A 27766-nucleotide genomic window follows, 5' to 3' on the forward strand; every position below is an offset into this window, starting at 1 on the left:
GCCTCTGCCGCCCGCGCCAAGCAACACCGGCCGCACGTGGCGGCCGGCCAATCGGCACGCAGCCGGCGCCCGGCCGCGGCCAATCAGAAGGAGGGAAAAAGGCGGGCCGGACGCGCCAGCGGAGTGGGGAGTGAGGCGGGCGGGCAAGGCACGCAAGGCAAGCTGGGAGCTGTAGTCCCCCTGGCGCTGGGCCGGGCCGTCCCCTCCCCGCCCGTGGGCGGGCGGGGCCGGCGGCGCCGCGGGGCACCCATGGCGGCGGCGGCGGAACGCACGGACGAGCTGGTGCGGGAGTACCTGCTCTTCCGCGGCTTCACCGCCGCCCTGAAGCAGCTGGACGCCGAAATCAAGGCGGACCGGGAGAAGGGTTTCCGGGTGAGCGGCGACCGCGTCCCCGTTCCCGGCGGGGCGCTGGGCGCGGGTGCCCCCCGGGGAGGACGCGGTCCCCGGGCGGGCCACGGGCGGCTTTCCGCGCTCCAGGGGCTGGGCGAGGGGAGCGGGCCTGGCGGCGGGGGGAGCCCTTGGAGCCCCGGCCCAGTGCGCTGGGCTGGGCTGGGCGCCGGGGCCCGGCCGGCCGCACAGGCGGGACCCCCGCGTCCCGTAGGCGCCCGGCCCGCTCTGCCGCCGTTCTGGGACGCGCAGCCTCCGGGCGGGGGCCGTAGCCGGATGAAGGCTCCCCTCCCGCTGGGCTCCGGAGCGCCGGCAGCGCAGGACAGGGGGCTCCATCACCTCGCCTGCCTCCTGAGCCAGGGGCTGCAGCTCCCGGCAGGCGGCCCTCTGTGGACCCTGCGTCCGACCTGGGACCCGCCAGCGGATTCTCGGCTGCGAGACGAAAAGAACGGAGGAGAACCGTGGACCGAGAGGGCAGGAAGGCATTTCTTTGCCTGCATCTTATCTCGGTCATGAGATTTTTATCCGGCAGCTTTGCAGCTCCGCTCTTTAGTTTGTATGTCTTGAGTACCAGCTGCCTTGACTAACGTGTGGAAATAGGCACAAAATTTGCCAGTCTCAAAAACAGAGTTTCAGTCCTTTGTGTGAGCTTGTATTCCTGTAGCAACAGTTTTAGGCACCGAATGTAGTGCTTTGAGCAGTCAGATTTTTCTTTGACCAGCAATATAAGCACTACTTTTATCATTAATAAAGCATATTGCTTTTATTTTTTAAAAGCACTTTTGCTAATGTGTAGAGGTCGGCAAACAGCTGACTTAATGGGAGTTGTCCAAGAAGGGTCTGCTGGGGTCACAAACTTCAATTTTCTATATCTGTAGGAAGCCACAGAGATAAAAGTTGGGTATGTCCTAAGATACTGGCTCATGAGGGGAGAGTAAACCAGATATTAAACAACCTTAGTTTAATTTTATACAGGATGGAGATTTTTCTTTTTTTGATGACTATCTCGGCCATCAGAAACCACTGAACAATAATCTATTTCCACACCATCATTCCACCTTATTCATGTTGCAGAAAAAAAATCCAAAGAGACATAATGACAAAAAAAAAATAGTTTTGCAAAATTTTATTGCCTGCTCTCTTAGTAGATGATGTTACTAAAGATAAACACATTTCAAAGATTGCAGTGGAGTGGAACTGAGTTCTTTCTGTTGGCTAAATGCAGGTATTTTTCCTTTTAGTCTAAAAATAATACTTTTTTTTTTAGGTGCTGCACTTGAGTTTTCAACATTTATTCACTTTTTTATTATTATTATAAACTGACTTTTGAAAGAGGTAGAAAGTTTTGCTTACTTGCAAAAAAACCCATCAGTTGGGTTCAACAAAATGTGATATTTCCGTCAATAGCTGTTTGGCTATGCTCTGTCATATTTCTTTTTCATTCATTTGCAATGTGCTGCAGAGTGGAAGAATGCTAATACAAAATGCAGAGTGTTTCCAGGATTAGAAAACAGCTAATGGATAAGGATTGTACCGTACTCCTTCCGAAGTTAAAGCTTCTCAGCACTAAGTTACAGAAAGTCTTGTGCCTCAAGAGCCCTCACGTGGCTGAAGTGTTGTCTGTTTTGCCCTCTTTAGGTGGATAAGATAGTGGACCAGCTGCAGCAGTTTGTTCAGAGCTACGATCTGGCTGCCCTGCGGGATTACTGGAGTTATCTGGACCGACGCCTTTTCAGCCGTTTGGAAGACGTGTATCGGCCAACAGTGAACAAGCTCAAAACCAGCTTATTCCGCTACTACCTTGTCCATGCTATTCAGGTAGTGTTTGATTTTTAGGCTTCTACTTTATAAAGATCCTGGTTTCTGAAAGCAAAGCAATAAGCTGCTCTTGTGAGCCTCTTCCAGGCCTGCTGGATCAGGAACAAGCAATTCGTGTGTCGTGATCAGGAGTGTAGTGTGGAGTTTTGTGCAGACTCACATGACAAGCTTGTGTGTGGGATAGGGAGACTCAGGCAAGAGGGAAACATGGAAAAGTTGGGTGCAAGATACACTCATATAAAGACAGGTTTCCCTCAGAAAGGATAGGACTAGCTCAGTCCTGCTCAGTTAACTTAGATACTGGCAGAGAACACAAGGTTCAAACCAGAACAGACCAGAAATGCAGGAGAGAAAATGAATGCCTTTTTGCTTGCTTTGAATAGAACAGAAAATAATGAGCTTAAAATGGAACAGAGATTTTTCTGTTCAAAACCTGGAAAGTCAATGGATTATATTCTCCCCTTGATTCTTCTTGGTTCTCTTCCCTGACTGAAGATCTGGGTGTTGGTGGAGGAGTCAAAATCTAATGCATCTTTCCAGAAGTGTGTTTCTTCATGGTTTATTTTGCCATTGCTTACCCTGAGGTATGACAGTCCTGTCTGAATAATGTGTCAGATGGAAACCTTTTCAAGCTGCATGTGCTGTAGACTTGAGTAATTTGGATTGTACTTTGGTCCTGTGTATGAATGCTCATATCAGTGCACTCTGCACTGGTTTAACTGGAAATCAGTGTGTTTGGTTCAACTGGTCTCAGCCTTTAAACAAGATTGTGGTGACCAGAAAGAAGGTTGGATTAAGTGCATTTGTGAGCTTCTAGCGTATTTGGAATTCTTTTGTTTCCTGGTGAATCTGTAACTATCCACTTGTTTTGTCAAGGTGGTGAAAATAATTATTGTGTTCATAAGAAAAAGCAAATGTTCCTAGACCTAACGTGGTGGCGTTAACGGAAGTGTGGGCCCTGTTCTTTTTGCTATGTTTCAGAATGGCCGCAATGACAAGGCGCAGGAGTTTTTCCTCAAGCAGGCCTCTGAGCTCCAGAACCAGGCAGAGTGGAAGGATTGGTTTGTCCTGCCCTTCCTCCCTGCTCCAGACTCCAACCCCACCTTTGCTACCTATTTCTCGCGCCAGTGGGCAGATACGTTCATCGTGTCTCTGCACAACTTCCTGAGCGTCTTATTTCAGTGCATGCATATCCTTTTTTGCAACTAATAGTTAAATCTCCCTTGCCCTGTGTTACACTTTCAACAGTCATGCCAAGGATATAGTACTGTAGAACTTCCTGCTTTCAGGTGACTTTTTACAGCCAAGACTTAATAGAAAGTTAGTGTTTACCAGAGGATGTTGGAATAGTTACTGCTCAATTATCTGACAATATTTTGTATTCCCTGGCCAAAACAATTGCGGTCATTGATGATGCTGAATCACTGTTATGCTAGTGACCAAAAATCTTGTGCACATCTTGTTCTGAAATGGTTTTACTTTTGCTTGACATAGTACAAAACAGGCATACAACCTTGGGTCATAATCCATAACTGTACTGGCATCTTCTGTTAGAGCCTTCTTTGGGTACATTATGTTCAACATTGCCTAGTGACAGCTCATTCTAATTGAGCAGTTGATTGTTGGCAGAAATATGTTTTTTTTGCCTCACACTACAGAGTTCTGTCTTACTTGTTTGGTGATGGGCAGGCTTATGCTGTAGCTGGAATACAACTCATCTTGACCTGTTTCTTTGGAGTACAGTAAAGGGTACAGTAGAGCAGTACTGTCTTGCCCTCCACTTCTGACTCTGAAAAGAAATAATCTAAAAATCCTTGCAAAGTCCACGTAAAATAGTTTGTGCGACAGCAAAGTAAAAAGTTGACTTAAGTAATTAAGCTGTTGCTAATCTTCTGGTCATGCACATGCTTTTTGCTAATTGTATGGACTGGGCAGCTTTATTTTTGCAGATAAATGGCTGGTATGGAGTGCTGGCTTTTAGAATTAAGCCAGCTGCACACAAGTTATTGCTTTGATTTTCTTTAACATTGCTTACCAGTTCCAGTCATACTGAACTTTGAAGCTGAATGTCTCAGGAGCAGTCTCATACAAGAGGAAAATGAATCATTGCGGCATAAGGTCAGAACTGAGATCGCTCTTTAGCTGCTGACTGTGTGATGTGAGCTTTGTAAAATTGATTCCATCCATCTGAGAGCATTGTAACTGTTCTGCTTGGTGCAGTTACTCTAAGGCAGATTGTTTAAGTATTTAGTTTTATTTTGATTTCTCTTTCAATTGTCTCCAGCAACCTTTGGGTTGTGATCATATGGTGAAATGTGTGTTTAGGATATTCCTGTCCCTCTGCTGGAGGTGATTGTCTCCCCTCCCTGTGCTGTCTGACAGGTGACTGAATACTATACAAACTCTTTTTCTGTTACACTGCAAAGTCAAAACAAGGTGAAACTGGTGGCAGGTTAAGGGTGTATGCTGTAGTTATACAATGGGTTGGAAGTGATGTATGGATGATTTTGTGAATACTATTCGGTCACTTCCAGATTTTAGCTGATAGAGCAATACAAGCAATAGAAACAGGCAGTAAATTCTGGCAAAGAGACAGAAACTGCTACTTCTGACATGGCCCCTTCAACATTGTTTGATGTGCACTTAAAGCAATTTAGATCAGCTAATGGAAATGTTGTGAATGTCTGTTTCCCAGTTCTAGATCTTACCCTAAACCATAAGAAGGGTCTTTTGGTTCAAAATGTTGCCCAGCTCTATGTCTTGTTTGACAGTATCATCAGCAGATACTTAGGGAAAGGGTGTAACACATGTCAGTTATTTCCAAGTATAACTTTTAGTAGAGAAATTTGTAAAATCTGCAGTTTAAGAACTTTCTGAACTATAGATCACATGTGGTTGATCACATACAAGTAGGAAGGCTTATTCATGCAAGCAGAACTTTAATTTCACTTCCTCAAACATACCAAGAAAAGCTCTTTCTGTATAAATACTTCAGTAAAGTTTGTGCTTTATCTCCTGTGTTACAAAACATTGTTGTATGTTGTGTTTCCTGTTTGTACTGTTTTAATAGCTGTTCAACACTGTCCTAAAAATTCAAGTAAAATAAAATAATCTATTTCAAAAAGGAGGTAATTCTTGGGGAAAAAAACCCAAGATTTGTCACTGTTTATGGAGTTAGTGGGTCGGTCAACATTGACAGGAGGGTTCTGCAAAGATGGTCAGTGAATAGGGACAGAAGACAAGGTATGTTTTGAAATAGAGCTCTATTATTTACTCAAGTTTTGTATTCTCTACTTTGTCAGACTAAAGCTATGGTTTGTTTTGCACATTGGCTGATATAATTTGCAGACTGGGTAAGAGTTTTCTGGCAAATCAACAGAAGTAAAACTAGACTTTCCCTTTTAGTCAGCTTGTCAGGTCAGAGGGGGAACCATCTACCTCTAGAATACAGGTTTTAAAAAAGGATGCCAATAAATATTGAATTTTATGCTAGCTGAAATTCAGTAGTGATTCTGTTTTATGTTGCTGACACAATGCAAATACATAAATAGAAAGCTAGATTTCTAAAGCTCATATTTCTTCCTGTATTTTATTTCCTTAAATACTGTGTTAAAAAGAAAAATAAATATATCTGAAAAACAAATGTACAGAAACAGAAAAGCCTGAGGAACTCTTTGTGTGAGTAAGAGTCACAGCTATAAACCACATATGTTCCAGAAAGCTGCATCCTGAGGTTCCTCTCTGCTAAAGGGAAAAAAAGATGGGTGTTCTTTCTCCATAATGTGGGGATTAATCTCACTGTCATGCTTGGGAAGGAGTTGCACAGAGTATGGAGCTGGATTTCAGGGTGACCTGGTTTCACTGATCTTGGTGCACCCTGCCAGTTCAGCAAACCCTTGGCTGTGGGAAGAAGATTACCTTCTGGGCTCTGTGCCTGCACTGCCCTGGCCTCAAATTCCTGCATGGAGAGGGACTGGTAAGCTCTGCCCTGCCCAGCTCTTGTTTCCCAGCACCACTAATGTCCCCACAGTGACAGCCCAGGAGAGGAGTGAAGGGTTTTAAGTAGGCTCCAGTTTCATGTGTGTAAGGTACTGATTGTTTTGACTAATTGGGCCAATGTGGTGCTCGGCTGGTCAGAGCAACTTTTTTACTTCACCACCCTTCTAGAGCTGTTGAAATAAAAGGAGTAAACAGCTTCAGTGAGTGGGAAGGAGGTGAATCTCAGTGACCCTGTGTTTACTTGGCTCTTTTCTCCTGTTGTAGCTGTTTGCTCTGCAGGCTGAGTCCTCCCGCATGAAGAAAGAGGAACTGGAGGTGGAACAAACAGTTATTCATCACAAGTTGCCTGCATATGTGGCCAACATGGATCGACTAGGGGACTCTGAACTGTGAGTGCCTTCAGGAGGAGAGCTGGGGACAGGCTCTGCTGCTTTTGTTGGGTCAGAGAGGTTCCTGGAGGGTCATTTCCATGCCCCTTGCCCTGGGATTCAGTGCAGAAATTATGGTGACCTAAGCAGGTGTAATAGAATTCATGACGGGTGTCTCTCCCATCATTTGGGGGGTTCTTGCAAACCAGTGAGAGCCCAAGCACACGTGGAAGTGATTCTGCTCTGCTGTCAGCATTGCACCAAGGTGTTCTGGGCATCTAGGGCTCTGTAGCAATGCAGTACCTGCAGTATTGCTCAAATGAAGTGGATTGTCTCTTGATTCCAATTTACTTGAGTGCCTGCAGTGCCATAGGTGAATGCCCTGTGTTGTTTTGTAGATACTGTTACTGTATGACCCAAAGGGATTCTTGTTACACAGGGATGTTTTCCTGCTTTTGCAAAGTCAAGGGAAAAGGAGCTTCTCTTCTGTGGGGCTCAGTTACGCACAGAATTCCCCATGAACTTGCTGCAGTTAAATGTGCATTTTATGGCTACCTGTACTTCGTGCGTGTCTCTGGAAATTAGGCAACATACACAATTTAGACAGCTTCTTTAACTGTTTTTTTTTAATCCCAGGACAGGAATAGGATTGATTAAATTATCCAGTGACAGATAGAAGTTGTTGCAGGTACCACACAAAATGTTCTAATCTAAAATTTGACTGATTAAATAGACTTAAGTGTCTATTCAACTGCCTTGATAAGTGCTTTGCAGTCTTTGCACAGGACAGGCTACAGAGTTTAGTTTGTGATGTATTTTTTTTAACTGTGTGGAAAGTCCTGATGCTATGTGTGTGTATGGAGGAGTGTGATATGAGGGATGAGCTAATTTAGTTATTTTTGTCCATTTGACAAAATGTTTGACAAAATTGTTTGTATTTATTTTTGTCCATTTAAATTAGAAAAGCTTGCCTAAGAAGTGGCCTTTCTTGCATATGCAACTTGTCCCTTAGTCTGGGGGGCAGTTCTGGTTGCTTATTTTTGTGTCTCTGCTTAAGCCAAAGCCCATCTTTGGTAGAACAGTTCCATCGTTGAAGAGGATAGAGATAGTGAGGATTATTGTATTCCCCTTGCCCTTGCTGCCACTCTGCTCTCAGAGGAAGCTGTAGCAGAGTGAGGTCAGACAGTTATGTTCTGGGAAGCAGCTGCTGCTCTTGGCAATGTGGACTGAGAAGGGAGGTGTTTATAATCATAGAAATGGGCTGTAGCTCTCTTATTTTCTTTGGGTCTGAATTTTGAGATATTGAGGGCCTGTGCTGTGTAATTATTAAACATGATTTGCTGATTATCAAATGGTGTTCAGTGAAATATGGGATGCTGAATGTCTCTTGACGTAGTTCTGTTCTATGCTTTGAATTAGGAGTCCCATCTAAGTAAGTTCTACAGAAATCTGAATTCCCCTGCCTTTCCCTTAGGGTTTTTTCTAAACAAACCAGATGCAGTGGAAGAAGTTTAAGGCTACAAGGGGATTCAGCAACAGTTTGAGCTCACTATCTCAGTGGCATTTTTGAGAAGTGAGATTTTGGTTACAGTGGCTATAATGACCTGTTCTAGGCACTAACAGGATATTTTCCAATAGTTTTTTACTGCATAGTGGTGCACTGGCTTGGATATGAACATCTGTCTTCTAGTTGTTCAGACAACTGCCACTTGACTAACTGGGTGGTCTTTGATCAGGTTGCCTCACTACATTTGCATACTCTATTTGGTGGTGTTTTGTTTTTTTCATTAGTGATATGACCTGCAATCAGAGGAGTACAGCACATTCTCTTCAGTCCCGAGGAGGTTTTCTGTCCTCTTTTCTCTCCCAAAGTAAAAAGGGCCCTTCCAGACCAACCCATTCAAGTGGGGCTTCTTCAATGCAGACTGGCAGTATGCTGCTAGGGAAGAAAGAGCCCACAAATCACCAGGTAATTCTTGACTGAAAGTTGCTCAGTCTCCAAGGAGTTAACTTGCAGCATGGCACTGCTCCAAGCTTTTGCCTCCACCTGAAAAATTAAATGTCCTTTCCTGCCTTGCAAATGTATGCTGGGCTTGAATGCAGGACAAGAACAGCTATTATCTTCTAAGAGCTTGTGGAGCCCTTGCAGGTGCTTGGTTGCTTTTCTTCTTCTTTTGCTGTTTGTTCTGCACCCTACTGGAAACATAACTTTGCCCAATCACTTCTCTGCCTTCCAGAGTGCCAAAGGAAAAGAAGGAACAGTGAGCTGTAAGGACGGGAAGAGCCACTTCAGTGGTTTAGGGGCGGGCGAGTCCAGTTCCCTGCAGCAGCGGCAGAAGCGCTTGCAAGAGCATGGGAAAGAAAGGAAGGAACTGTTGTCAAAAGGGACCTTCCAGGTACTGCACTGCAAGGCTGGGAAGCAGAAGACTTGTATATCTGTAAAACTAAGTGGTAAAACAAATGCAAGTGTTTCCTTTAGGCTTTGGAATTGCTGGGCAGAAATAACTGTATCAAAGGTGAAGGTCTGTAGTTAATCAACTCCTTCTGCACTTAGTTTATTTCTGTGTCCCTGGAAGTTAATCAGTATTGGCATTTCAAATGGAAGAAGAGTTGTCTTTTGTCTCCATGTTTTTCAGCAGCCTGGTGCTGAGGCTTCATTAATGTTGCATTCACTTTTAATGGTTGTGTTCAACTACCTTGTTAAAATCCCCGTTCCTCAGTGGTAATGAACTTGGCTCACCCATCCAGCCAAAGTGAGTTCTCTTCCTGTAGGTTCTTACCTGTTAATTTTTGAAGGCTTTGTGTGGGGCAATGAAAACTAATAGAAAACTTTCCTTGATAGGAATGGAAGTTGCTTTCCTAGCAACATTTGTTTTTTGGAGTTTCTTGTACTTTATTGTCACAGTTTTGCCTGGGGGTATGCCCTGCTTTAAAATCTAATGGAAGAATAAAACTGTGTCCTGGATTTTAACTGCTGAAGGTCAGCACACTACTTCTGTTCACCTGTGTATTGTCTGGCTTTCAGCAGCCATGTTGTCAAAAAATACAGAGCACAGGCAGCATCTCAGCTGTTGTTGTTTTGTCTGTATGAGACATTGTTCTTTGTGGAGAGACAGTGCTGAGGAACTGTTGCCCATTGGTCAGTGTGTGACAGTTCTGTGTGTGGGAGTGTTGCTTAAAGAGATGTTCCTCTATCACTCATCATTCAAGGCCTTGAGAGGACTTTTTATTCATGGTTCATCTAAAACACTTTCAGCATTGGTTGGAAAATCGCAAAGCCTGATTTTCCAGTAAGTTTCCTTTGACTTTCATTTTTCTACATTGTCCCAGGTTAGGGCAGTGATTTTTGGGCTGTCTAAAGATTGGTCCTTGTGCTCTTGGGGAAGCTTGATACTCTTAACTTTCTTTTGTATTAAGCATATGAGAAAAAAGGAAACTGAAAGGTGGCACTGTTTCTTTCACACTGGTGTCACTCACTGGTTGTTACCTCCCCACATTAACCAGCAGAATAATTCTTGTGTTTATTTCCCAATCTTTTCCAGCTCTGATTTCAGATGATTTGATTATGCAGTGCTTGATCCATTGGTCCTGATGATAAGCTACTGGAAATTAGTCAAGCATGTGCTGGACAGAACAGGAATTCATAACCACCAGTACTGTTTTGGGGACACTTAATTTTCAGAGGCTGGTTTATCAAAAGAATGCTTGCAGACGATTTACCACCTTATGTGCTGTATCTGCTTCTTGTTCAACTTCTGGTGGCAAGGGAAGGCTAAGCTGCTTCCAAATATTTCTGCAGTGTAGATCTTGTCTCATCCAGATACTGTCACCTCCTAAAACTCCATTTGTTCTGTTTGCCCTGTCAAATAGGGTTTTAAGCTTTTGGACTCATGTGTCAGCTCTACTGTTGTCATCAGTCAGTTGGCTGCAGTGGTGGCTCCATTGTGTACAATCTAAATCTCTGGCAGATGAAAATAATCCATACACTGGGGCTTGAGAGCCAAGTTTTTGTGCAAGTTTGCTGAGCTGCATATTATACAGACTTAACTTATATTGCTGAATGCAGGAATTCCTTGAAATATGTTAATTGACTTGTGAATCTGTGCTCTAATGGCATGTAAATGGGTCTCTGATATTGGTTGAGGTATGCTAGAAATGTTGTGGTTATTTTAATTCTTACAGAAAAGTGTAGAGCTGGGCACATGGAGTGGGATGTAAGGGACTCAAGAACTAAGCAGGTCATATTAAATAGTGCAATTGTGCAACACATGGTCCTTGTACTCAGAAAGGTCCCTGGCAGAACATTGGGCTTGACAATGCTTCTATTTTGTTGCAGCTTTTTTTTTTTTTTTCTCCCAGCAGGCTGGGGTAGCTGAGGAGCTTGATGTGGAGCTGCTTCCTTGTATTTCACACAGGATTTCTTCCTTCAGGGCCAAAGTGCTGAGAAGAAAACAGATACTAACATAGCTGAGGCAGAACCGTGCTCAGAGCCGCATGCTGAGCAAACAGAGACTTCAACCAAAATGCCTGGCAGCAGTGCAGAGGCTGTGGGGGTTCGGCAGGAACAGCCTTTCATCGTCCTGAGCCAGGAGGAGTATGGGGAGCACCATTCATCCATCATGTACTGCAGGTAATGCACTGGCAGAAGAGAGCTGTCTTGTAGATGCCTCTGCAGAAGGATCAGCTGTGTCTGACCTCTTTCTCCCAGCCTCTATTCTGTCCAGCACATTGGACATATACTCTCAGTTGTAGGGCAGTCAAGTCAGTGCGACTGAAAATAGCATGTAGCTTGTGCAGTGAGAATGGACAGAGATTTTTGTGATTGGGCAATGCTAGCCAGGAAGAAACTCCCTTGGAAAGCAGGTATTGCTTAAGGGCATTATGCTTTGTGTCTGGAGCTTAGTGCACTTTGTTGTGCCAATTACTGTGTTAAGTGAGCAGGAAGTGGTGCAAAGAAGTTCTAATTTCTGCAGAAGGAACTGGTGTGTGGCCAGGAAAGGAAGGATTAGTGGGTTACATCTGAGAATTTGAGGGAGAAAAATATCCCATCAGTTTCATTCTACACACAGGGTTGATTGTTCTGGACGGAGGGTGGCCAGCTTGGATGTGGATGGGGTCATCAAAGTCTGGTCTTTTAACCCCATAATGCAAACAAAAGCTTCATCCATTTCCAAATCTCCATTGCTGTCCCTGGAATGGGCCACCAAGCGCGATCGGCTGGTGAGTAGTCCGCGTGTGGAAGCACAGCAGCTGATTTGGGGCTGTGTTGCTGCGTGTTGCACATTCACTTCTAGACAGCTGTGCTGTGGGTAAGACTGGGGCAGCAGTTAGTTTCCACTTTTAGTGGGAAACGGGGAACCAAAGCCTCTAGGGTCTAGGAAGAACTAGAGTGGGGAATGTACACTCTGTATTGAGCAAGGAGTTCACCATCACTTGCCCTGAAACGGGAATTCCCAAGCTGCAGTGTGGGTACAGCTGCAGGATAGAAGTAGTGCCTTTGAGAGAAATGCCTATCTCCACACAAATCACACAGCAACTTGTAAAGACAGGCAGAGGCAACTGAGTACAACAGCCTGTGGGAGGCCTGCAGCAGAGAGCTGTGGAGCTTTACTCATACCCTGAGCCAGCAGCAGAGGAGGGGAAACAGGGTTGCGGGGGTGGCATTTTACTTGTGCAGGTGTGAAAAAAGCTCCATGGCCAGTTTTAGACTGGTGTCGTAAGAGCTGAGGGTTTGTGTGTGCATAAGGAGCTTGGAGCTTGTTTAAATAACACGGCAGTTTAAATGTTTCTTATATCCCTTTTTCTCTAGTTCTGTTACCAGAGAGGAACCTTAAAATAAAGGCATTCCTTTGAGTCCTAAAACTGTTGCTAGTGTTCCATGCCCTCCCTTGGCAGATACAGGGCTGTATGAAAAGGCTGGCCTGCAAATGAGGCAGTATTTTTTGCATTTTGGCACTGACTGTGTGTGGCTTGCTAACCCCAAAATGCCACCTGTGAAGAGCTGGTGCTACAGCTTGTATCTTCTTTTGCTTTTAGAAAGCAAGTTGTTGATGCAGTTGTTGCGCTTTGTTTGTTGTGTTGATGTTTCTTCTGCTTTGTGGAATTTATTTCCTTCTTGCTAACAGAAAGATTCTTCATTCTGAAATACATGTAGGATTCACCAGCAAATTAGGCACTGAAGTGACAAAGATCTGGCTTGCTCAATTTTCTTTTATAATGCATCTCTCCATGACTTAAATTTTAACTGAAAGTGTAACACCACTGATAAAGCACATGTGAGCTCTTCGGGGTGAAAGGAGTTGGCTTGATTTTTCTCTTTAGCACACAGTTAACAATTGTAAGCTTCTCTTTCCTTGGACCCCTAGATATTGAGACTCCATACATGTTTTGCATCCTATAGGGTTGAGCCATGACCTGGAAAGCGGTGTTCATCCCACCTTGGGGCCTATTAGATCTTTCTCTTTCTGGGAAGCAGGGCTTTTACTCTGACTTCTGTGGCTTTGAGGTAGTCCTTCTCAGTGTGATTGCACAGGAAGACAGGATGTATCATAATGGAGCAATATTTAGTCTGAATGCATAAATAGAAAAAAAACCCAATTACTAAGTCTTGGTGGTTGTTGGCCAGCATCACTGTACTGCTCACTCACACTCTTTCCATCTATTTCCTTGCTGGTTTCAAGCTATTGCTTGGCAGTGGGGTTGGGACGGTTCGTCTTTACGACACAGAAGCAAAGAAGAATCTCTGTGAAATCAGCATTGATGAAGACATGCCCAGGTAACTCTGGAATACTGATTTTTATAAGTAATGTAAATAAATGTAAATCAATGGTGTTGATTTTAATAGTGAGTATCTCAGTGTTGCTGCTGCTTTTCTGCAACTGCAGGACTATCCAGTCTTCATCTAGAGGGCAGTCCTTGCCTGAGCATAAAACAAAACTGCTCAGTTAAATGGGAGGCACTCAAAAACTAAGCACATGAATCCTGCCCTCCTTCACAGAGCGCCCTGTCTTGTGGGGTCTTAATGGGAGAGCTCATAGGTGAGTGTTTTGCTTGAGGCAGCTGCAGGAGAGAGGTTCAGACCATGTGCCTGTGTTTCAGGATCCTCTCGCTTGCCTGCAGCCCAAGTGGCGCCTCGTTCGTCTGCTCTGCAGCAGCCCAGAGCCTTGTCTCCCACATTGACTTCTCAGCAATCAACTCTGGGGGCAAAAGCATGAACCAAGTTCCTGGGAAGCTGCTACTTTGGGACACTAAGACAATGAAGCAGCAGGTATTTGCTGGGTTTCTTTCCTTTCTCAGTGTGCTTGCTGACAATGTCTTCTGTTTCAATGTGTAGGAGCCCTCTTTTTAAATATTGCTGATTTTCTTTTCAACACCCTTCTTTTTCCTCCTTCCTCCTTTCCCCTCTGTCAGGATAAAAATAAATTATATAAGTAGCTGCTGGATTGGGTGAAGTTTTTTTGTTTTATTGGTGTGTTGGGGTTTTTCTGAGGAAATCTTCAGAATAGTCCATGGCCTTGTTTTTATCCTGGCTGCACAGTTTGTGACTGGAAATATCCCAAATGAATTGAATGATGCTTTGCTCAGGCTTTCTCCAGTTGAGCTGTACTGAAGGGTTTTTGTTGCTGCTCTTGCCCTTGCCTTCCATCTATTTAAGTAAAGTGCCGTCCCTGACATGTAGGAGAAAGCAACATACTCAAGCTAATGCCTGCCAGAAGCTGGTTTTGCAACCTTGAGGCCATGGCCAAGAAAGCTGTGGCTTGGCTGAGGTGAATTGCTGGTTTAGTGTGACAGTAAAATGCTGCTGCCAGACCTTGAAGTCTGTAGTCATTAGAGGTGTAGAGCTCCAAACCAGAGTTCTTGTTACTAAATACCATCTTTCTTTCTTTCTTTCTTCCCTCCCCTGGAGTTCAGCTTTTCAGCACCCCCAGGTCCATTTCTCAGCATTAATGCAGGTTTTCCTTTCCAGCTGCAGTTCTCCCTGGAGCCTGAGCCCATTGCTATTAACTGCACAGCCTTCAACCACAATGGCAACCTTCTGGTCACCGGGGCTGCAGATGGGATTGTTCGTCTCTTTGGTACAGTGGAAGGGGACCTGGGGTTGATAGCCAGCTGTGAGGCCAGGACTGGCATCTGGGCTTGTGTCACAAGTGGTGTGGCTGGCAGGACGAGGGAAGTGATTGTCCCCCTGCACCTGGCACAGCTGAGGTTGCACCTCAAACTTTGTTCACTTTTGGGCCCCCACTATGTGAAAGACATTGAGGAGCTGGAGTGTGTCCAAAGAACAGAACCAAAGCTGGTGAAGGGTGTGGAGCACGTGAGGAATGGCTGCAGGAGCTGGGGTTCTTTAACTTAGGGAACAGGAGACTGAGGGGACACCTTACTCTTTCCACAATTACCTGGAAGGAAGTTGTAGCCAGGTGGTGGTCAGTGTCTTCTCCCAGGTAACAAGGGATCAGACAGGAGGAAACAGTCTCAAGCTGAATCAGGGGAGATTTAGAATGGATATTGGGGAAACTTCTGTCCTCAAATGGATTGTCAAGCACTGGAGCAGGCTGCCTGGGAAAGTGCTGGAGTCATCATCCTTGGAAGTATTTAAAAGATGTTATGGATCTGGCACTTAGGAATATAGTTTAGTGGTACACTTGGCAGTGTTAAAGTAACAGTTGGGCTTGATTATTTTGGAGGTCTTTTCTAACTTAAATGTTCCTGTGAAACTGAGTAGTGAGGTGGTCCCTAGTCCTCATCTGGCTGCCCTTAGCAGGGAGGCAGCTGTAGGATAGGCTTGGAGACCAAGGTGGAAGCTATTGTCTCCACAGGAGCTCTCAGGAGTGAATTGACATAGACTTTTTCTGGAAGACATTGGCTGGGGACCCAGGTAATGCTGCTGGATTTGTTGTTTCTCTTCTGCTGAAGAGGAGAGTGAATTTCCCCTTAAGCCAAGTGGTCTTGTGCTGTGCCAGGTAGCAGCTGAGTCATGAGGAAAGCAATTAATGTGAGACCATCCATTTAAATGCAGGGGCTTCACATCTGTCCTCCTCCTTGGAACAATTTCTGTTTCTCATGTTTTTGTCCTCTTCAGCCTGTCCTTGCAATAAAGGCAGTTCAGGTCCTACCTTTGAATGGGGAATCTGCTTCTGGCACAGGTGGAGGCAGCAGTCCCAGGTCTTTGGGAGGACAGAGCTGTCAGCAGCTTGGAGGATGGGTAGGATAACAAGGGAGGGAGGAGGAGTGCCAGTGGTGCTTGGATGCAGAATGCCTGCAGTTGACAGTGAGCATGTGAGCAGCCCTGTGAAGTCGAGCAGTTATAGACAATGATTTTTGTGGCCAAAGTGAAAGCGGGAGTACAGGCACAGGGTGCTGGGACTGGATTGGGATCCCCCTGGCTGGTTTGGAGGGCTGTCATCGAGGCCTCAGGAACATAAAAGGCCTCCCTCTCTTCACCTGAGCTCTGTGTGAGTACGAGGAGTGTTCAGTAGTGGTTCTCCCCTCAGATATGCAGCAGCATGAGTGCGCCATGAGCTGGAAGGCACATGATGGGGAAGTCTACTCCGTCGAGTTCAGCTATGATGAGAACACAGTCTACAGCATAGGCGAGGATGGCAAGGTAGGCTATGGGTGACCTCCTGCTGGTCAAATGGCAGAGAGAGCACTTCTGGAGTCTTCTCCATATGGTGGAAACAATTGTAAAAATACTCTCAGATTCTGGATGAAATGTGGGCTGCTAGCTGCAATCTTAGGTGTGCAGTACCACTGTGCTCCATACAATCTGCAGAGAGAGTGGCTGAAAAATGTGTCAATAGTTGGAGCAGTCTTGGACCTTGTGGGCGAATCCTACTGTTTGTGACATCCCTTTCTTAGATAGTCCATGTAAGGATGACCTTTCTCTGCCCCTGAGATCACCACATTTGAGATCTGGAATTCACAGGGAAGCACATCCTTGACCACTTTGCATAAATCTTGTCAGAAGTTCCCTGTTGTTTATAATAAACACTTCAATTTCTGCAGTTCCTCAGTTTTCAGCAGTAGAAGTGTGGCTCAGGGAGAGACCTTGGCTGAGGAGTTAAGCAAGTTCTCACCAGCATGCTGCATGGCAGTATGGAAGGACACATAGGTAGTAGTGCTTGAGCAAGGCAGGGCATATCATCTTAGTCTGGATAGAAGGCACTCTTACAGCCTTTGCAGCCTGTGTTTTATCAATATAGCCACTTAGATATAGATGGTAAAATGCCATCTTCTGTTTGTGAGGAATACCCACTTTTTTGCTTAAAAGGAAGAAAAGGCATCTTGCATCCCAGTTAATTTCATTTTAGGCTTTTGTCATCTCTTTTTCTCATTCTAGTTTATTCAGTGGAATATCCATAAAAGCGGATTGAAGGTGTCTGAGTATGACCTTCCCAGGGAAGCTACAGGTCCTTTTATTCTGTCTGGGTACAGTGGCTACAAGCAAGTCCAGTTCCCACGAGGACGGCTTTTTGCTTTTGACTCTGAGGGCAATTACATGTTGACATGTTCTTCTACTGGGGGAGTAATTTTTAAGGTAAGTCTGAGAAGTGGAGGGGAGTACTCTTAAGTATCCATACGGCTCCTGTTGATTACAATGGTGCAACAGCAGCCTCTGGAAGTTCTTAAGCAGCAGTTACCCATCCTTGCTCTGTCAAAGTTACTGCTCAGTTTCACACTGTGCATTTTAGCAGTGTGTGGTGTACGGCCGTGTGTGGTGTACAGCAAGTGTTTGGGTCCTATAGCAGGAGTATTTGTGCTCCTTCTTAAAGCTTAGTTTTTAGTGTCCAAGTGCCTCAGATAAAGTTTTAATTAGTTTTCTAATATATGGATGCATGCCAGTTCACTGTAAAATGTATGGTTGTTGACTGGCACTCATGTTCAGTCTGCCTTCTGTACCTGCTGATTAGACCCAGCCTGATTCTCTTCCCTTACGCTGTACTAAAATCAAACAAAGGGTAAGGCTCAATGGTTCTGAGTGCCCAAATTTCTGTGCTTCAGTAACAAGTGTTACTGATCACATGCCCATGCTTTTGCAATGCAGGTTAGATGGAATTTTTACTTTGCATCTGGGGCACTGTAGAGCACGTGAACTAAGATGAGCTATGCCTTAGGCTCATGTGCTTCTCGTCAGTGTATGCTCTTAGCCTGCCTTGTTCAATTACTGCAGTTCAGCTGATGTCAGAAGTTGAGCTGCATGAGAACATGTGCTTCTGCAGTGAGACTGGAAGCTCCCTTTCTTGTCTGTGGTACACACATCTCAGTATCTCTCTGATTTTCTCCTTGCTTATACATGCTCTTAGAGATACAGAGTCTTTATCAGGCTTTGGCTTGTCTTGTTGGGTGCATTGCCCCTGCTGCAGAAACATACTTCCTTAAAGTCTTATGCTTTCCTTTTTAGTTAAATGGTGAGGAAAAGGTTCTGGAGAGCTGCCTTTCCCTGGGAGGACATCGAGCTCCTGTTGTCACAGTGGATTGGAGCACAGCCATGGACTGCGGGACCTGCCTCACTGCTTCTATGGATGGGAAAATTAAATTAACAACCTTACTGGCTCAAAAGTCTTAACCTGGACACTACTGAAGGGGGAAAGAGCAATAGACTTGACAAAACCAGTGTTAACTCACAGGAACAAACTGCATGGGAGAGAAGGCAAAGCAAAGTCCCTCTTCTCATTGTAGCTTTTGCCTCTTGATAAATATGTTTGCCAAACCACTGTGCAACAGAATGCCAGTATGGAACTGGATCAGTGGCAGCACTGAAAAATAAGTCTCCACTAATCCATTGTGGCAGCTGGACTTCCCTCTGTTAGGGAGTCTTGAGTAGCACATGGCTAAAAGGCTGTGGTCACGTCAGGGTTCTGCAGAAGAAGGTGAGGCTGGAGGAAGCAAGCATGAGGTAGCACAGTGCATGATGATGACTCAAACTGGAAAGGCTGATAAGAAACCAGAGTGCTCTTTGGGTATAATATTCGTTGTTATGATTTTGTTAGTTTGTTTTTATTTGTTTTTTCCATAAAAAGAAAATATTCCCTTGCATTTGAACTCTATGCTTTGTTCAGCAGTTGCTGCAAAACATGGAGGGTGGTGAGTGCAGTGATGTGCCAAATCTCCTGCATGCAAAAAAACTCTTATGTTAACATGAGGTGCTTCCAGCCCTAGACATACACACTAGGGTGAACCAGACATCCAGGAACAAAAACAACTTGGATGTATTGTGTTACCTTGCCATAGGTATCTGCTACCAGCCAGAGCAGAAATCCTGAATCAGTCTTTGAAATACTTCTGCTGGAGTTCAGAAGCTACATAATGTCTAGCAGCTACCTGATGGTGGATAGGGGGAGGGAGGCCAAGACCAGTCAGGCCCTGTATAGGGCTCTCTTGTCACTGGAGCTGTTTCTCCCCCTAAGGCCCCCAACATCAAGTGCTGTGCTCAGGTATTGCATTGTCTTTGAATGGACTCAGCAGATACATTTCATGTATAAATGCTTATACATTGCCATGGAGCTTTCTGCTGCTTATGTCCTTGGCCGGTATTGGGAGCTTGTGGTACTGTTGTTCCTTGGCAGAGCACACACTGCTGGAAAATGAACAGCCATTCATGAGCCATATGGATAGCTATCCTCATGGACAGCTGTTCAAGGGCAACACTGCTGGATGCTGAAATCCTCACTACAGGCTTATTCATGCTACAGGTATCTGTTCTCCATGGAGCAACTTGCTCCTGCTGACTACACTCATGTAACCCCACCTTCCGTGTCAAGGGCTTCCAAGATTAACAGGTCCTGTGCCAGACTGACATCTAAGTACAGGGTTTCCACCTCAGTGCTGTGTGATACTAATGGTGCAGCTCCTCTTCATGCCAGTGTGAGCTAATGTCTCCTCAAATTCAGTGCTGACTTCAAATTGGCTTCAGGAACTCCCAGGGTTAGTCCAAGAGTTGAGAGAGCTCTCAAATGAGAGCCCTTGTCGGCCTCTCAAAAGACCAAGAGAGATTGTTGTTTAACTCTAAGTCCTGCAGGGTTGACTACATTGCATGGTTGTTTAAGAATTTAGAATTACAAACTTATAGAATGGTCTGGGTTGAAAGGGACCTACAGCTCTTCCAGTTCCAGCTCTGCCATGGGCATGGCTACCTTCCACTAGACCAGGTTTTCCAAAGCCTCATTCAGCATGGCCTTGAACACTACCACCACGGATGTTCCTTTCTTCCAGATGATATCTTCCAGCCCTCGCAGAGGGTCAGCTGATGTAGTTTCTGGAGAGAAACTACTTTCAGGTTTACATCATAAGTAGGACTAAAAGCAAAACAGAAAACGCCGAAGAGGGAAACAAAGTTTAAAAACACATGCCAGCCCAAAGCTGCTTTCCAAAATGATGCAATAACACAACATTGATACTGTGCAAGAAGCCTGGAGAGAAGGAATGAAGACGTTGTTTTGCTAGAACAATGCTCAACATGCTCCATTCCCGGAGGAGCCTTTATTCCATTCCATCCCTGGTCTCGCTTCCCGGCACTATCCCCGCACTCCAGCGGAGCGGCACAGCCGGGGCCCCGGGGCGGCACCGCGGGCCCGTCCCGGAGCGCTCGGGAGCGGCGCCGGGCGGCCTCGCGTCGTTCCAAACGTGCCGTCTGCTCGGCAGCTGGCCCTGAGCCATGTTTACTTGACGGAATATCGAGGGACTCCCGGCCTCACTGACCGCCCGCCTGCCTGATCAAACACGGGGCTCTGTCGTGACTTGGGTTTTAGGGCGGCCCCGCCCCGCGCGGCCATGGCGGCGGGAGCGCGGCGGCGGCAGCTCCCGGCCTGGATGGGAGCGGCGGGGGATGAGCGGGCGGCGGCGGCCCCGGCCCCCAAGGCCGTGCGGCGGCGGGCGGCGGCGGGGCGCAGGTAGCGCCGCTGGGGCGGGGGAGCGGCTGAGGCGGCGGGCGGGAGGGCGGGCCCGGGCGCCGCCCGCGCTGAGCGTCCCCTGTGCACTGCCCAGGCCGGCGGCGCTGTACTGCATGAACGAGGCGGAGCTGGTGGAGGTGGCCCTGGCCGTCCTGGCCGAGGTGAGCCGGGATCTCCGCGGGTGGGGACGCGGCCCTGGCCGTACCCGAGCACGGCCGGGCGGCAGGGCTCCGGAGGACGGGCAGGGAGCGCTGCTGCCCGCGGCTCCCTGCAGGCCCCGCTCCAGGCGGGTCGGAGGGCGCTGCCGGGTGCCTCATGGCTCTCCCGGGCCTCTCCTCCTGTCCCAGCCGGCGGGCCTGGGGCCTGGCGAGGCGCGGCTCAGGGCATGGTGGGCTGCCCTCCTACTCCTTGGGGTGCTCGCGGCCTAAAGTCACGCATGGCCGGCCTGTTCTTTTCCCTCTGGTCGGAATCCACAGTGCGAGGAAAGTGAAGAGAAGGCCCGGTCCAGGAGCGAAGAAGAGCAGGAGTTCCCACCAACACCAAACGAGGCTCCTGGAAGCACGGCCAGCACAGATGGAGGCAGTGACCACGGTCCGGGACTTCCATCCCCTCCTGGTGCTGACGCAGAGAGGACAGGAGGGGAGGACTCTGAGGACGATGTCTTGAAATATGTCAGGGAGATCTTTTTCAGCTAACAGCTTCTCTCTGAATTCCCAGGAGAAGAGGGCACAATGGGGAGCGTGTCTCCTCCCGCGGCCCTGAGAACGGTGGGAAGAGGGACTGGAGGGGGCTGTGCATCCATCTGCTGTGTTGGTGCCCTGTGTAGCTGGTAGGATACCCATGAAGGCCACAGGGACAAAGGAAGAAGGTACACAGTGCTGGGCTCAGGGGGATTTTTGGGTCCAGATGTGTTAATTTCTGTTCCACATTTCAGAGCATGGACAGATTAAAGAGGACATTTGGATTTCTGTGAGTATCCTTTTGGTGGGTTGGTGTTGGGCATGGAGGGGAGCAGGGAGTTGCTGACCTGGAAGACCTTTGCTGGCAGAGTGACATAGTGCTGGTTCAGCCTTGGGGGCTCCCTTGTCCTTGTGGTTCCTGTCACAACTGCAGTGGGGCTTGCTGCTGAATTTGCCTCCAGTCTCCAGCAGTCCTCCCAATGCTGAGGAAGACGTGCGGGAGCAGCCTGGCAGGGGTCGGCAGTGCCCGGAGGAAGCTGACCCCATGGCAAAGTGCATGGGGGTCTAGGCCTGGATGAAGATGGCTCAGTATCCTCTTCCCAATCCAAAAAGGGGACAAACAGACCACCTGAGGCCAGGTGTGAGAGCATGTATTGAAATGAAGAATTGGTCAAATCAGCATCACCAGCCTCATCCTCACCAAGGCTGAAACAAGAAAGCAGACCCTCACGTCACTTGAAACAAATTCATTCAATAACAAAGGATATCACTGTTAAGCAGGTGTTCTTTATTTGCATAAGTTCTCCCAGCCACTGGATGAATTCATGCAGTTTATATTTACAAGGCTGTTACATACTTACTGCACAGACCAATCAGTAACATAAAATGCCTATTTTGAAAAAATATTATATGAAGTTAACTATTTCAGCCTTTTCTGCCATCTAGTGTCCTTTAGAGGTTATTACAACCCCTTTGGGGGTTTTGGTGGTCGTTCAATCGTCTTCCTCACTTGTCCTTTTATTGCACTTTCTTAATTGGTGCATGCTCAGTCTGTTATCTTTTCAAACTACAAAACTGGATCTTTCTGGTGTTATTTCTGTGTTGTCCTAGTAGCTTTCTTCACAGATTTGAAGTTTGGTTGGCTGCTTATTTACTTTAATTGATATATCCTGTCTGCTTACAAAGAAATTACCTATTTGGTTACATTTTCCTGAACATTTGTTAGTTCCTAGTTAAACATAATCTACAGATCCTGTTTTTAAACTCCCTTTATCTTTGTTACATGGTATGGCAAAAGGTGTTAAAAGCATTTTGTTAGTTACAGATATCACATCCTATGTGATCCTATGAGATACTAGCAACGTTTTTACCTTAGACTAGGCATGGTCTGAGGGCTGTGTCCATTGTGTGCTGGTTTTGCTACCTTCACTGCTCTTTGGGGCCAGAAGTGCTGTCACTTTGATGCTGTGCCCCAAACTGAGTTTTTTACGCACTGTTTTACCTCAGAAGTTTCTGTGCTCTGGCTGCTGGAGTCTGCTACCAGCTTGATGCAGGAGTGCTGCACACAGCAATGTGCCAGCACATGGCTTGACATGAGCCTTTGGAGTGGGAATCAGATTTTTTCTAGGAAGTAAATCTGTATTTGGATGACTATTTTAAATCATGCTACCAATAGCTCTTGCATTCACTGTCAAATCTTAGTGGGCAGGGCCTCCTCAGTTAGGTGTCTTAGGCAGTCTTTTGCTTGGCCCACCTGAGGTGCACAGCAGTGAGAATCTGGAGCAGTAGCAGAACCAGACTCGCAAGCAGTGCCCAGAAGCCTCCAGTGAAATCGGAGAGATGAATCCACCGTAAGGTTTGTAAAAGAAGTATAGCCAGGCCTAGAGACAAGATTATCATCTCGATGAAGGCTATGATGCCAATCCACTTCCATTCCCCTCTCTGCCATGGGCATTTCATAAATAAAAGATAAATGATGTGGAAGGGGATGGGGACCAGGGAGGCATACACACAAACTGCGGCTAGTGCCATTCCATGTGGACTGATGCCCATTGCCTGTAGATCATTGCTGTCTTTAAGGCACTGTCGCTCCCCAGCTGAATCATTCCACAGGCAGAAGTTGTAAAAGCCAATCCATTTGTGAGGGAGGTTCACCAGGTTTCCAGCTTCGAACAGCAGTGCGTAGGTCATCAAGGCCGTGGTCCCAACCATCTCCAGTAAAGTCAGCACACAGAGCAGGTTCTCGTTACACCTCTGTTGCAGCAGACCCATCCTGCTGCCTGCATTGTTTCTTGCTACCATAGTGTAGGGATGCCTGTTGCAAAACACGAAAGGAGGACCCCTCAGTTGTTGCCCTTTATGGCACCCTTCCCAAGATGGGTTCTGAGCCTTAGAGCTGGGGTCTAGGGACTCCTTGCAAATAGGAGTGTCTCAGTCCTGCCTAGGACTGCGCTGCATATATGTTAGTGGGTTAATGCAAAGGTGCATTTGGTGCACTTTTGGTCACAGCAAACATGGCTTAATGATGTCCTGTGCGTGGACCAGTACAGGGAGGAGTGTATGACTCAGGCCCACACATGCCCTTTGCACCATGGTCTCACTGGAAAAGGCATTTGCCAGCAAACTGCAGGGACAGGAGGAGAGAAAAACTGCTGTCTGGTAAGACGCAGGATAAGATAAGAGATAGGATAAGAGCTATTCTGGGATAATGCCTCTCAGTTTTCATCAGACAAGGACATCCCTTGTGATCTTTGGACTACTGAGTAAAGTGCAGACATGACAGCATCTGAGCTGCACGGCTCCCCTTGCCTCCCTGCTCTTGTCCTCTAGCTCTGGGACACCCTGTGCCATTGATACCAGCCATTTCCAGCATCTGAGCTCCACATGCAGGTCCTTGCACGCCTGTAGATTTCTGAGCACAGCAGAAGTGAATTCCTTCAGCTCTGCTACCCACTGAGGCTGGCAGACATGGTGCTGCTCCTGTCTTGGTTGCCTGGGGACCAGTCCCCTACACAGACAGACAGGTGCCCAGCTCAGAGAGGCACCCTGGATCCACCTGCAGCCACTCACCTTCCTCTGAGGCCCAGGGACATGGGTGCTACTGAGAAACACCTGTGATTGCCATCTACCTTGCTCCTCTCTCAGACTGCCTGGCAAACCTGACTCTGCTCCTTTCCCTGGAATGTGTACTGTCCTCAGTGCCCTCTTGAAGGCTTCTGCTTCACACTGAAAAACAGGGAAGGGCATTGGGAAAGGGTATCCTTGGCTTCAAGCTCAGCCTCAGGCTTGAGGCTTTGCAAATAGCTCTTCCTCCTTTTGACAAGCTTTATCTGCTGAGAATCATTTCCCACTTTCCTTCAAGAAGTTCACATGGCCTACCACTGCCTATTACCCAATGGTATATCATTCTTCAATCCTGTGTGGGCCATTTACTTAAGAATTTGACTCTGAGTCCCTTCCAGTTCCGACTAGTCTACGAATCTGTGATATCCTGGATGTTCTCCTAGACCATCACCCAAAGCTGATTGTGAATTTGGTACAGCCTGTGAGTTTTTAAAGTGCCAGGAAAGGCTCCGCTCAATCTGTATGCAGCACCTGGTGGTATTGCTGGTGACTGGAGACCTTTAATCATCCCCCTCCTGCTCCTTCTCTCCCTGGAAACTTGGAAGTGGGGCACCTCTGTTAAATGAGCACAGAGATGAAGCTTCTCAGTCCTAAACTCCCTGGAGCAGCACACACATGGAAGGGGGGCAGGTGTCACAGCATCAGACACCAACCTGTCCACTTCCTCTGGTCACTTTTCCCTTGCTTCTTGTAGGATCCCTTGAAAGGTTTCTTCACAATAGGCTTCTGGAGAGACTGGAAGATCACATGGAGGTCACATGCCCATTGTTCTGAATCTGCAAGGAAGACACAAGCAACCAGGAGAATATCTATGCTTGGGCACAGAGTGTGCTGCAGAATGAGACCTCCAGCAGATGTAATTTCACCATGGTTTGTCTTGCCTGTAGTATTGCCCTTTGGTTTGCCTGTCTTATGCACGGTCTCCTGCACCCAGGCTTTGCTGTTCCTCCTATCCCAGTTCTGCATGGGCTCACACCACTCTATGTTCTCCCTGCTGTCCTGCCTCGAAACCCTCAGAGGAAGAACAAGCTGCACTTGGAGGGAGCTCTTGGCTGGCTGACCAGGTCTCCAGGGATTTCTGTTAGACCTCAGGGCTGGGACCACTGCAGCCCAGCCAACTCTTGGCCCTTTCCACACGCCCACCCACCCACCCACCCTCGCTGTCGTATTTATTTAGACCAGTTATTAAGGAAGGCAGGCCTGTAGAAACATAGCTTTTTGTTCAATAATCTCACACTCACTCCCTTGGTGTCCATGAAATATAAAAGCTATTAAAAATTGTCCTAGTTGCACATGTTTGCTAGAGAGGGGACAGAGAATTAAATTCCTATCAGGTTTGTGGTAACATATGGCAGGGATGGAGGACAGCCACCTCCGAGACCCTGTGCTGCTGTGTGGTTTCTGCATGCAGGAGGATCTGGGGAAAGCGCATGGTATCTCTGCCCTCTCCTCTGCTTTGTGACCCATGTGTGTAAGGACATATTTTCCCAGTGATGTCCCTCTCTTCAGTGCCAAATTGCTGGCATCTTTGCCTCCTGCTGCCTCCCCTGCCCAGCCCAACCCAGTAGGTAAATCCCTGTCCCTTCGTGTGACAGGACCAGAAACATGCCTGAGATGGCCCTGTGCCAACTGGATAGAGAACTCGCGACTGGCCTGGAGGCAGTGAAGGCTGAGACCTGGCGCCCTGCCACAGTGCAGCCACAGATAGGACATTTGTGAGTTCTGCAGCTCATCCCTGAGGCAGGTTTGACAGCAGCCTGGATGAGAAGCAAGTGGCAAACAGGAAAGAGCTCTCACCCAGTGTACAGCTTGGGTTTTTCCCAGACAGCAGCAGCCTTTCTGCTTCTAAGGAGGTGTCTATGCCTTTGGGTGGGAGACTCTGTGGCTCTTCCTCAAAGGTGCAAGAAAGAGGAACCTGAACATGGCACAGCGAGCCCCAGCCTGGATTCAGCCTCCTTGTTCCTGGGTTGGCATTGATGGAAACACTGGTTTCACCATCAGAGAGCTCTGTGTCCCCAGCAGAGAGAGGCCCCATGTGAATGGCTCAGGAGCAAACAGGTCTTTGTATGGGAGATAAGGCTCCTAGGCACCCTCTGTGCTTTTGGGACTGCACAGCCCTTTCCTCTGCTGCTCACAGGCAGATGGGCAACCTTCCCAGGCTGAGGCTGTGCTTTCCTCCAGAAAGCAGCTGGCAGAGTGCCTGGGTAAGGGGACAGGAGTGTTGCCTTGAGAATCAGACCTTTCTATATTGTTTTCGTAATTTCTAGCCCTTTTCTCAGGCAAGTAACTATAAACATAGGTGTTTATACATTCCATTAAAGATACACCTTTTGATGAACGTCTCTCACGACCAGTGCGGTTAAGAAAGTGGTAACGTGACTATCCAATCCCTGGTCATTGTGAAAAACCTATAAATACTGAAAGAACAAATAAATGCGTTTTCTTCTTTCACCACACCTCGAGTTGCGCCCGTGTGAATCATTTTGTGTATGACAGTGGCACAGGAAGGCAGAGCTCTGTCACAGGGTCTGCCCTCTGTGCAGGGACAAGCGCCTCTGTGGGATGCCACTGCAGTGGAGCTGAGTGCAAAGGGGCAAGGGAAGGGGCATTTCCTTTGCACTGAAGAGCCCCGCAGATGACATTCCTGCGTCCCCTCTCCCTGCCTGCTGAGGGGAGAAATGCTGTACAAGAGTGATGGGAAAGTGTCAAGCTTTAGACATGATGCTTTTCCTTCAAGACATCGGTCCTGTCCCTTCAGCACCTTCCCACCCCAGCTATCCAGATCATCTTTCCTCCTCAGGCAGGATTAGCTGCAGAGAAACCATGGGTGAAGAAAGGCCACTGACAAGCTAAGGACTGCTGGTAAGCAGAAACCAACCAGTGGCAAATGGAACAGACTGCAGGGGAACTGCCCTTAAAGCGTCTTACAGCAGGTAAAGAAGCCTCCAAGACATCTGCACCTTGCAACACCACTTCTCCTGGCAGTTCTCCCCAGTGCCAGCGACATTAAAAAAGTGAGGATCTCAGTGGAGGATACTTACAGGCTGCCCATTTGGCTGGGTGTGGAGCTGAACCACGCTGGAGAGGGCTGTGCTGCTGTTCTAGGAGCCAAGCGGGTTTGCAGCTGCTGCCGGTCCTGTTCTGGCTGTTTGTTGTCACCACAGCCTGTTTTATCACGTGCAGATAGTTATCTGCTTTCACTTTCGGTTCTGAGGGCCGTGCTCTTTCCTCATACCGAGTCAGTTGCATATGACCTAGAAAAGAAGCCAAGCCCAGCTCCTCAATCTGAGCCAGGGTCAGGCTTGCGTTTTCTTTACCTCTCCCGGCTGTGCTGACCAGCATGAATAACTGACTGGGCTAAGCTCACCCAGACTGTTGTGCTATTAGAGTAGCATGGGTGTCCATGAAGCCTTAGATGAATTTGTTTAGTTTTTTTGACACTTCTTTAGAGGTGACTGACTATCCCAGCATGGACCTCAGTCCTTCAGCACTGCCAGAGTTC

At 47.1% G+C, this 27766-nt stretch overlaps 3 protein-coding genes across 5 annotated transcripts; 2 read left to right on the plus strand and 1 right to left on the minus strand.

The window, feature by feature from the left end:
• Positions 1-185: 185 nt before the first annotated feature.
• WDR91 (WD repeat domain 91) lies at positions 186-18608 on the plus strand. The gene is made up of 15 exons (XM_015628952.2): positions 186-372; positions 2026-2205; positions 3187-3394; positions 4241-4323; positions 6469-6593; positions 8364-8541; positions 8810-8968; positions 11003-11202; positions 11642-11792; positions 13253-13347; positions 13671-13839; positions 14539-14647; positions 16064-16176; positions 16912-17109; positions 17974-18608. The coding sequence occupies exons 1-15, from the start codon at positions 250-252 to the stop codon at positions 18136-18138; spliced, it is 2256 nt and encodes a 751-aa protein (XP_015484438.1). The 5' UTR covers positions 186-249; the 3' UTR covers positions 18139-18608.
• Positions 18609-20327: 1719 nt separating this feature from the next.
• Positions 20328-21425, plus strand: CYREN (cell cycle regulator of NHEJ). Its single transcript, XM_015626994.3, has 3 exons — positions 20328-20461; positions 20556-20622; positions 20938-21425. Exons 1-3 carry the CDS (start codon positions 20343-20345, stop codon positions 21154-21156), a joined length of 405 nt encoding a protein of 134 aa, XP_015482480.1. The 5' UTR covers positions 20328-20342; the 3' UTR covers positions 21157-21425.
• A 482-nt stretch (positions 21426-21907) lies between these two features.
• Positions 21908-27618, minus strand: TMEM140 (transmembrane protein 140). 3 transcript variants are annotated; one of them, XM_015629387.3, is made up of 3 exons: positions 27306-27438; positions 24918-25040; positions 21908-23455 (listed from the first exon to the last, which is right to left on the minus strand). In XM_015629387.3, exon 3 carries the CDS (start codon positions 23440-23442, stop codon positions 22870-22872), a length of 573 nt encoding a protein of 190 aa, XP_015484873.1. In that variant the 5' UTR covers positions 23443-23455; positions 24918-25040; positions 27306-27438; the 3' UTR covers positions 21908-22869. The 3 variants fall into 3 exon arrangements, with proteins under 3 accessions (XP_015484873.1, XP_015484872.1, XP_018862249.1); XM_019006704.2 differs by lacking the exon at positions 21908-23455 and adding an exon at positions 23462-24366 and having other exon boundaries at positions 27306-27618; XM_015629386.3 differs by lacking the exon at positions 24918-25040.
• Positions 27619-27766: the final 148 nt, after the last annotated feature.

Source organism: Parus major, chromosome 1A (assembly GCF_001522545.3).
Source record: "Parus major isolate Abel chromosome 1A, Parus_major1.1, whole genome shotgun sequence".
NCBI lineage: Eukaryota > Metazoa > Chordata > Aves > Passeriformes > Paridae > Parus > Parus major.